The sequence below is a fragment of the Toxotes jaculatrix genome, chromosome 2, assembly GCF_017976425.1.
Source record: "Toxotes jaculatrix isolate fToxJac2 chromosome 2, fToxJac2.pri, whole genome shotgun sequence".
NCBI lineage: Eukaryota > Metazoa > Chordata > Actinopteri > Toxotidae > Toxotes > Toxotes jaculatrix.
In genome coordinates, this window is record NC_054395.1 from 14792139 (window position 1) to 14802812 (window position 10674).

General features: G+C 38.6%; 1 protein-coding gene across 1 annotated transcript; it reads left to right on the forward strand.

Moving 5' to 3' along the window:
* The first annotated feature begins 16 nt into the window (after nucleotides 1-16).
* Nucleotides 17-10674, forward strand: masp2 (MBL associated serine protease 2). Its single transcript, XM_041065063.1, has 7 exons — nucleotides 17-118; nucleotides 6828-6923; nucleotides 6999-7221; nucleotides 7302-7479; nucleotides 8258-8389; nucleotides 9596-9792; nucleotides 10065-10674. The coding sequence occupies exons 2-7, from the start codon at nucleotides 6916-6918 to the stop codon at nucleotides 10236-10238; spliced, it is 912 nt and encodes a 303-aa protein (XP_040920997.1). The 5' UTR covers nucleotides 17-118; nucleotides 6828-6915; the 3' UTR covers nucleotides 10239-10674.

The window sequence follows — 10674 nt, forward strand, 5'->3', positions numbered from 1 at the left end:
TCGTGTGTTGCCATGTCAGTGTCCATGCTCGAGTCTGTTCATGTTGTGTTCGTTCATGTTCCTGTGTCCTGTGTTCCTGCGTTTTCCCCCTCATGGACTTACCTTGGTTTCGTTTCAAGTAAGGACTTTTGTATTTTTCTTGTTTAGTTTTGTTCCTAAGGTTTTGTTTCTCCCATGTGGATGATTTCATTGCCTGCCCCTCTGTGACAAACCCTTGTTAATATATTTCTGTGGGTTTTTGAAGATAATTGGAAAATCTTTTAGAAGCTGTAGTCTCTCAAACCTAAAAAGTGAATGCCCCTACCCCCAAACCAAGTGTTCATAACTAATTTTACTAAAAATCACAAAAAATTGTGCAGAATTTACCATCATGCACCGTCAGTGAAGAGATCGAACAATTGATATTGTCTTGTTTCAATTCTTAGAACCAGAGAAATAACGAGAAAGTCCACATGCATTTTGTACATAAAATATTCATCAGCTGTACTGATGAACAGAACAGTCAGTGTACATAACAAAAAAGTAACTTAGCCAAGTGGAACTATTTTTTGAGCAATAAATTTAACTTGTTTAACTGTCAAACATGGCAGTCAGACATCAGTCATTGGTTGAAGTGAGCAGGAAACTTCCACATAATTAATCCAGCAGAAGAAGCACTGTTCAGTCTGTCTGTCCTTGTTGTGCGCTTTTCTGATACAAGCAGAGCAACCTCTAACTGGCTTCATTAGGATGCAATATTAGGAAAAAAAGTTTAAAATTTTTACATTTCTAAAACCTTTGTGTTTCTCAAATTGAATATCATTTTGTCAGATCTTTGTCTTGATCACTGATTATGCCCACCAAGATGATAGCACCAATAGCAGTTTTTCTTTGTGTTCAGTTGCTTGTTTATACATTCTTAAAGTCCCATTTTCACGTCATTTTCTCTGAAATCACCCCTAAAGGAAGCTCTTGGCTCTCTAAAGTATGCCGGAAATTGAAATGAGTCTTTAGCAAGAAACCACTATGAGACATTTCCAGGCATATTGTTGTTGTAAGCCATTTTACTGTATCCTCTGCACCCACGCGCAATCAGCAACAACAATGGCGGTGTTAATGGAAACATTAAACCGAACCTGCTCCTCCCCTTGGAACAAAGAATAGTGTTAATATTTATTGACAGCATTCAATCAATTCTGTTTCTTTAGCTTGTGAACATCTGGCCTCGAGGCTCAGGTCAAGGCAGCTGTTTAGGGTTTGAAAACAGGAGGAGACCCTGGAATAGAACAAAGCACAATCACGTGATACCTATGCTCTCAATTCTGTGAAATAAATGCTAATGTTCCTGTCAGACGCTGACAAATGAGTGAATTATTATCTGACTCTGAGAGACATCTTGCCCTTTGCTGCTTTTAAACCATCTGTTATCTGCAGCAGGTAGTGTGCTGTGGAAGCCTAAACTCTATCGTTTCTGCATAACTACAGTGGACGGGCAAATTACAGTGGATTAACTCTGCATTGTTCCTCGATGTTCAGCTCAAGTGACACATCCCCACTTATTCAAGTCCTTAATTACAGTTTACAGCATGTGGGTGGTTGAGACTGCTGTGATTGCAGCCAGTGGAAAGGAGAAAGAGGATGAGACTGAGGATGAAGATGGCAGAAAGATGTCATAGTGAGGGTAAATACATTCACAAAGTGTACTAGCATGTCTGGGAGTATAATTTGTTTCTAGCACAAGATGTTCAGAGAGATACTGAATCAGGGCAAAGCTCTGCTTACAGCTTGTAGAGGCAGTCTCATGGCCAGCAGAGAATCTATAAATTGTGGAAAATGTGAAATAAAAACGATAGAAACTTTCCTCCTTTTGTCTCTTTTCAGGCTATGATATGACATTGATTTGAAGCTCTCTCCCTGCATCTCCATCACAGCCTTTTGTTGAGTCTCCAGATACAGTCACTGTGTAGTTTCAATTGATCTCAAGTGTCCTATTCTTTATTTAATGACTGGCTGACTTCATATAAGGAAGCACTTCATTACTGCATGGTACACCAAGCAGGTGAAACAATGCTGCGAGGACAGCATCTGTCTTGCGCACATGGACATTCAAGATTTGATCATGCTGAAATCAAAACGGCCTGTGCCTTGTGTCCCTGCACGTTTTGAGTTCATGCTCGGCTCTGTGTGTATGTGTGTGAGCAAATTACCTGCGGTACATGCACAAACACACAGCTGAGTTTAGTCAATATCTTGCAAATGGGCTTTGTTCGTGACGCACATGTACAACACTCGCCCCAATATTCAAATGTATCCTGAAGCCTTCATAATGAATGTGTTTTGTGCTTTGAGGATGAGACTCTGAGTTGCTTGATTTAAGTCACCTAGAAGCCCTTCAGGAAATACAGGATGCATCAACATTAAGCTTTTTGTATTTGTTTTCCGGCTATCGTAGGTACAAATGCAAAGTCCTCTGTGTTGTGTCAAAAAGTTTTATCTGATCGAGTTAAAACTGGAGAACAAATTACAGTTCTGGCTCTTTTAATGCATTCCACTTCTGCAAAAAAATCTTCTTCTCTGGGGTGATAAACAACTTTAAAAGGAAAATTCACCACACGTTATTCCACAGATTTTGAACAAAGGAGCAGAAATAGACAACTTTCCTCTATAGCTGGAAATTGGTGTATTTAGCTTTGAATTGATGACGTCACCAGATGACAATTTTCAGAGTCAGTCCTTTGACAGTGAAATAGTAACCTGGTCCGTGGACTCAGAAATTTTGTTCAAGGCATTATGTCCATCTGAGTGAGTTTTATTTGTATGAGGGGCTTCAAGCTGCAAGTCAAACATGTCCTCATATCCCAGTAAAATCACCACAGCTGCTGTAATGGTGTCAGCAGTCGTTCCATTATTCACCGTCTATAGAGCAGCTCCAGGTTTTGTCTTCATGACATCATTGCTTCTGTCAGTCCATCTCTCTGCCGTTCGGCCTCAAGACAGCCCTGTCCAGATTCAAAAACTACAAGTGAGCTGCACAATATTACAAAAATATTTGTAATATCTGTAATATTACAAATATTGTAATATTTGTAAACTATCATTCTTCTCTTGTTTTGTTTCTTTCATTTTGTTCTTGATAAAATGTTGTTTTTATTTTTATTTTTTTTACTTTGATTCAAGCAGCTCAAACATTTCACATTTGCCCAGCATTCAGAAATCAAATTTAAGCTTTAATGTGTTAATTGTGCTGTTCTCTCTTTCATTTTTGTCTGTATTATTGAATACTGCCTCCAGTCCACAGCCGGCCACAATAAAGGGAAAGGTTTTTCTCACCTTAAGGTATGATCTCAGGGTGTGAAAAGGTTATAAAGCTGAGCAGCTACAAAGAGCATGCACCGGAAAAGATGGAAAGGTGCCGATGTCAGTAGCCGCAGGCGTTTTAGAGGGAGGCTGTCACTTTTTATATTTCAGAACACGCTGCAGTGCAGAAAACAGTTTTGGATCCCTCCCAAAAAAGATCTTTTTATGTCCTGTCAATAAAACAAACAAGCAGTATATTATGAAGAAGACCAAATCCTCTTGAAGAGATCTTTTTGTGATTAGAAAATATGATTTCTGGCTCATTCACAATCTAGCATACCTCAAAATTACAGCGTTTAACGTTCTTTTACAAAATTTGCTATACTTCACAAATACAAGTGCTGTATATGTTTCACATTAAGGAAAACCTACTGAAACTAAACATTAGGGGTGTGCCATCTAAGTCACCTCACGATTTGATTCGATTACGATTCACAGTGCTACGATTCGATTATTCCCCGATTATCGATGCATCTCGATTAATCTTTTTTTTACCCACATAGAATGTTTCTTTTATCAGTTACTTGTAAAATAATGTATATTTTTACATATCCATTCATTGAAGTAAAACACGTTTATCTCTTTTCTTTTCTAACTCCTCTGATAAAAGAAGAAAAATGCATTAGCTCGCACATGTAATGCCTGTTTCATTTATTGATGTAGATTAAAAACAATAATAATACTAAAAATATATATTGTGTGGCTGTACTGACATGATTCTGATTTATTTTATTATGTACATGAAAAAAAACATGTTAAAAAAGAAAAGAAAAAGTAGGGAAAGGAAATTGACAATATTTCCACTTCTATTACAATCTGATGTCTTGATTTACATGTCCAGAAAGTAATCCTTTAAATCTTACTGTACGTGCATGTCAGCCAGATTGTTTCTCATATGGATTTTGGACACTAAATGGTCACTGCGCGTATTCTGACGTTTCCAGTCAACGGAGTGTTGACAGGATATGAGTTTCGCAGTTTTTTCGCCGACGAACACAGAGCCGTAGTCAGCCGCTTCATCATGTTTACATTGTTTTGAAGGGGCTTAGTCTGTGAAAGGGGCTTGTTGTGCCACCAAGATTTGCTTCCCTCCGTGCAGTTTTCCCCAGACACACGTTCCTATTCCACACGGAAACAGCATTGCACTCAAATTATGTCAAATTCCGGGATATTCCGCGTTAAAATAGATTCCGTTTTAGTCGGCGAATTCCGCGATTCAGTGGTCGCGGAAATCATAGGGCCCCATAATATGTCCGGGGGGCACGCTCTACTTTTTTTTCGTTCCGACCGCTGCACTTTCCTTCCGTTATTAAAAGAATCGATTTTTGAACATTTATGAATCGATTCTGAATCGTCAAGTGTCGCGTCACGATTAATCTATGAATCGATGAATCGGGCACACCCCAAACATACAGTTGCATATTAGGCTTTGAAATTATCTGACTCTGAATAACGTTATCAGTGTGTGTTAGTGCCTAAAAAATGTATTTTAGGATCGTAACGAGTAATTCATTAGTTTTTCTCAACAATAAACTGGGTAGAAATGGTCTAGTATCTATTGATTCAACATCAAGGTGAATAATTACACAAATAATAATATAAATAGCATTATTATTTGTATTATTTTAAGTATTATTATATGAATTATAAGATTGTAATACAGTCAAATCCAACTCTTGTCTTTCATCAAGGACAGTGAATTCAAAACATTTTGTAAACATTTTTTAACTGTTTAAAAAAAAAAGCAAACTACAGACATGAAAAAAAACATAGGTGTGAGAAGATAAAACAGCCTTCAATACAACATGACATACAAATATGAGCTGGATAAATTTTAAAAAGAATGTTACATTTCACCTTATAAACTTAAGACGACACCGGAAACATCTAAAGAACCACTAGCAGGAGGCTGCAGGTTTCATCCCACTGTAAAAACAAAAGAAAATCTGAGAGGTGACTGAGAGGTTAGAGCAGTCTGTCTCTCCCTTTTTAAAACAACAAATATGCTTTCATGGGGGAGTTTAATGAAGAGCTCTCTGTACCAAAGAGAAAGACTGGGTGGGATATCTTTGAGACAAGAGTGCCAAAATGCACTCAGGGCCAAAAAGAAGAAAGTTGTCAGGAGGTTTAATAGTGTAATGAGTGATGATGCAGCTCCTTGGAGGGTAAGTCTAAGTGGAAAAAAAGCCCTGGATCCTTTCTCTATTTTCACCTTTAACATCCCACTGAGTTTTCTGGAAATAAAGGCCCAGAAGCTTGAAATTAATTTACACTCTCAGAGGCAGCGGAAATGAGACCCTGGACCTGAATGACGCATGGAGCATAAGCAGCACAATCGTTATTGTCTTTTTTTTTGTTTGTTTTTTGATGAAGTTAGATTTTCCAGGAATTGTTTGTTTGGTGTCAAAGGCAGTCATTTCTGTTGGTGCATCACACTGGAGCTTCAAAGTGTGAGTGGCAGCTGGATGATATCCAACAGGACAACATCTGCTGTCAACACAGATTCAACATCCCACCAGCTCACAATCAGGCAAAAAGGAAAAGGTTATGGCACCATTTACAAAGAGTACCATCAGAGAGGTCATTTGCAAAGGGAAATTAACATTGATGTTTATGTGGATAATTATTGTAATTCACTTCAATACTAGCCATTAGTGCTTTAGCATTAGGGAAAATGGGGGTTGGCTATTATATGCTTACTTATTGTACAACTGTCGCTGGCTGAAAGGCCCCATCACTTCTGAATGATCTATATCTGTACTCCGTCCAAACGGACATTATGGATAATCCATTCGCTCATAAAAGCCTTTCCAATAAAGTCTGACCTTAAAGCATTTGGCACGATGAAGACGCAGATATGTTAGAAAATAATGAATAAATAAATAAAAACAATCAATCAAAGTAAGGAATCTGGTTTCATTTACTGGGAAACTGTTGCTGATATACCGCTGACTGTTTTCATCCCCGATACAGTAATTAGGTGCAAACAAAAGGGCTGAGCTGGTAAATGTTGTGGGTATTGTGTATTTATTTTTGAGGCTTTTATTCGACAGCCTCGCTGCTCAGCAATCATGAGAGCAGAGTCTGAAATAATTAGAATCTGTTCTGATCAGCTTCACTGTCTAAACACGTTTCATAGGGCAATGAAGTGGTACAGGTGACAGGGGATCTTCATTTTTATAAATAAGTCTTAATTGTTATGTTTAAATTTGTTCAAATTTGAAATCTGACATAAAATATAGGAAATTGTTCTAAATTATGGCTCTTTTTTGGATGATTTGGACAACCAAGTGATGTGCTGTCAGTCTTCCTTCATGTCTTTTGTTGAATGCAGTGAATAAAACCATAAGGAGAAGAGTTTAAGAGTGCAAATGAATATAAATTATTCTGACATTCGTCAATTTGATTGATCTCTGTGACTGAGGGAGGTGGGGAAAGATGACAAACTGATCATGTGCCTGTCTCACTTTGTTTACCTAAATGTCAACAAGCCAGGACAGCTGGGTTCATTCACCCTCAGATCAGTGAGAGTGAAGCTTTCCAAAACACACTAAATATCCAGGGGACTGGGCAGCCAACATGACCAGGTGAGCGTCAGCTAACATTTTATTTGTGCAAAAATAATCCTTGAAAAAGCTACTATCACACCTAATTTTGCCCAGTGGGTGCTGTGTATTTGTCCTGTTTTCCCTCCTCCATGTCTCACTGAGTGTGGAAATGAGAGGGTTATACGGCAGCTTCACCTCCCCCAACTTCCCCCAGCCATACCCCGACAACCAGCACATAGTGTGGAACATCACTGCCCCAGACGGCCACAGGGTCAAGCTCTACTTCACCCACTTCAGCCTGGAACCCTCCAACCAGTGTGAATACGACTACATCCAGGTACTTGCAAAACAATACTCCAATTCCGATTGTCTGCACTGGTTGTCTGTACTAAAAGGCCTCTGACCTTGTCAAACCAGGTTTTGGCAGAGGGAAATGAAACCTTGCGGTTCTGCGGTGAGGGAAAGAAGAACTATGAAAGCACCCCCAGGAACACCATCATCCTGTCAGCCGGGAAGCTCATGTCAGTGGTCTTTAGGAGTGACTACTCTAACGAGGGCCGATTCACCGGCTTCCAAGCATTTTACACCTCAGAAGGTGATGCAGAATAGTGACATTTGTTGCCACGAGGCAGATACATTTTTGGAGGCTGTAATTACACAGAGTGTAATAGAGTTTTCAAGAGAAAACAGCATGATTATATCATCACAAGTATATACATTAGTGATTATTTTTGGAAAGAAAGAAGCAACATAAAGAGTAGAATGACAAAACAATGGCACACAGCAGGGATAAAGTGCAACAGTACTATCAGATTGTCCAAATGTAATAACACAGTTACTTTAAACAGTTTGGCAAATACTTCATCCCATTTTTCATTGTACTGACATCTTTAAATTCAAACAGAACGTGTTACTCGCACCAGATAAGTTCTTTACAGACTTTTTTTTTTTAATCTTCCAATTATTTTTAGTTTTCTGCTGTTAAAGTAAAAAAAAAAAAAAAGGCCTGTCTGTACTTTAAAATCTTAACTCGTGTTTAAATTGGCTGTATCGATCACACCTTGGAGGCTACTCCAGCACCTCTGTTTAAACTGTTCATCCAACATCTGGTCATCGGTTAGTTTCAGCAAATTAATGGTACATTTCTGTGTGAGCTAGTGTTCGACGCACTAGAGAATGGTGCAAACCAAAAACGTAATCATAAATTATTTATGTTGAGGTTTGGCACATTTTTGTTTGTTTTGGCACATTTACAAGACATTCATATAAAGATACTTCCACTTTCCCCCATGTAAAGTATGTTTGTGAAAGGAAAAAAAAACACATGTAGTGTTGTGTAGTGTTTCACTCTTGAACCCCTCTGTCTCTCACAGATATCAATGAATGCCTGTCCAAGTTGGATGGGGAGAGAGTGTGTGATCATTTTTGCCACAATTACATTGGTGGATATTACTGCACATGCAGAGTAGGATTCCTTCTACATGATAACAAAAGATCCTGCACAGGTAAGACGTTCATCATGTTCATCCAAGCTTAATTAAAGTCAGTCAAAGGATGTGTAGTGAAGTGCAGTGTTAAGAGCTTGGCACGCAGGGTTTGACTGAATATTGATCTCTGTAAATACAAAATGTAATGTAAGGTAAATACTGTGTTCAGCTCCTCACTAAAGGACACAGCAGATATTGATCTCAATAAAAGCAAAGCAATGTCCATTAGTGTGCATTTGAGGCAGTTGACTTTAACAAATTACAATTCCACAGCAGGTGTTGATGAAATAACTACAATAATGGCTGAATCTTTAAGTTGGCATAGTTTGCCCATGTGGTGTTAAGGTGTTTATATGAAACAACCAAAATACAAAATGTTGCTGATTTCAGACTTTGCGAGAAGCGTGGATGAAAATAAGACCAAACTGGTATGTTGTAAACTTGTTGTAAGCTTAATTATTGTAAGAAAAAAATGATGCTCTCAATGTTTCACAGTACTGAGGAACGAATCTTCGAAAAAACAATTTTCTGACATTTTACACAGGGTACACGGTTGATAGTGTTCTAGATTGGATTTCACTCTATCGTAGCTGGCCTGCGCTAACTCATTTCAGACTGAAAAGGCATACTGATGCATAAAGTAGTTGATCTCTGCCAGCTGGTGTAAAGCAAGGTTAATTACTGTCGGTTCCTAAGGGAAAAGCAACTTCAAAATGGCATTAAAAATTGATACCTGTGTGCAGCGCTAATAGTGTACTGACACTAGGTAATTTATCACAATTACCAGTTGATGTGCCTTAAATTATTATTCTTTGCCAGAGGAAAAAGGGTGACAAAACAAATCACGCAATGAATAGGCAAAAAATGATTATCTGCCTACAGATTGTGCTAATTATATGAATTACAGCAACTCAGCCTCTTTGCAATACTCATTTGTTTTTGTCTGTAACAACATCTGCACACTTGCCAGGACAATAATGCAAACCTAAATGAATCCCATCATTTATGATGCCGGGAAATGTCTCAATCGACATGAATAAAATTATTTTCTTTATACTTTTGAAAAAACTTTTTCATAGCCACAACTTTGTCACTCATAAAGCAGTTGTAGGTAGATGTCTTAACACTATTTTGTACGTTTTCATGCACGAGTTGCCAAGATTTGAACACTGATGACCTCAGTTAAATAACATTTTAATTTAGTGTGTGAGTCTCCCCTCATAGTGCCATGCCAAAGTCAGGTGTTGACCTCGCCATCGGGGGTTTTGACCAGTCCGGGCTACCCAAACCCCTACCCACCCATGAGTCAGTGTGACCACACCATCCGTCGACCGGAGGGCTTCAGAATAATCCTGGACTTCCTGGCACCCTTTGACGTAGAGGGGCACCCAGATGTCCCCTGTCCATACGATATGTTGAAGGTTAGTCACGTGACTTCAGAACCTAATGCACACACGTACACACACACACACACACACACACACACTCACTCACTCACTCACGAGATGATGAATAAGCAATGTATTCCTACTCATGCTTGTGGAGGCGGTCTGCCACTGAATTTGTCCTTCTTGGGTGATATACTGCATGGTCATGCGGTTTCCTGCATATTTAAGTTTGGCTGGACATCAATCAGGCAGGCATTTAATGAATCAACAACCCTGTTTTTTATTTAATGCGCCTCTTTTTCAAGATTTCAACAGCTGGACAAGAGTATGGACCCTTCTGTGGATCAACCACACCGGCTCGCATTGACACAGGAAGTTACCAAGTGCATGTTAGCTTTAGATCTGACTCTAGTGGGAAAAACAAGGGATGGAAGATCAGCTACACCAGTGCTAAGGCTGAATCCCTCACTTTAACTTAAGACTCATGGCTTGTTGACAAGAACATTGTATGTATAGTTATAGACTACTTGAAATTTTTATACAGTGACCTCTAAGTTGACGCAACTCAACGTAGCCATAATTTATGTGTTGAAGCTTTGATATTACATTTAACCATGAGGCTAGCTGAAGCAGTATGTTGATGATTACTTGGTATGAGACTGTGACACTGGTGCTACAAGGATATCCTCCAAATTTTCAAAACAGTTTCACTGATTGCATTTCATTTTCTGATCTTATTGTGCCTGTTTTATTTCTTTGTTTGGTGAGATGCTGCTACAGCAACACACCACTTTTGTGATGAGCTTTTTTAATTTGTTTGTTTTGCTACTTGTGCAAATAAATTAAGACTAGGAAGACACTTTGTCATTAATTTGTCACTGTGACCATAATGTGATCAGACAAGCATTTTAAATA

Bases quoted from the DNA above. Each gene is read 5' to 3' on its own strand.
- masp2 (XM_041065063.1), top strand. The intron at 7,222-7,301 runs GTACTTGCAAAA...TTGTCAAACCAG, and splicing joins GTGAATACGACTACATCCAG to GTTTTGGCAGAGGGAAATGA. The intron at 7,480-8,257 runs GTGATGCAGAAT...TGTCTCTCACAG, and splicing joins AGCATTTTACACCTCAGAAG to ATATCAATGAATGCCTGTCC.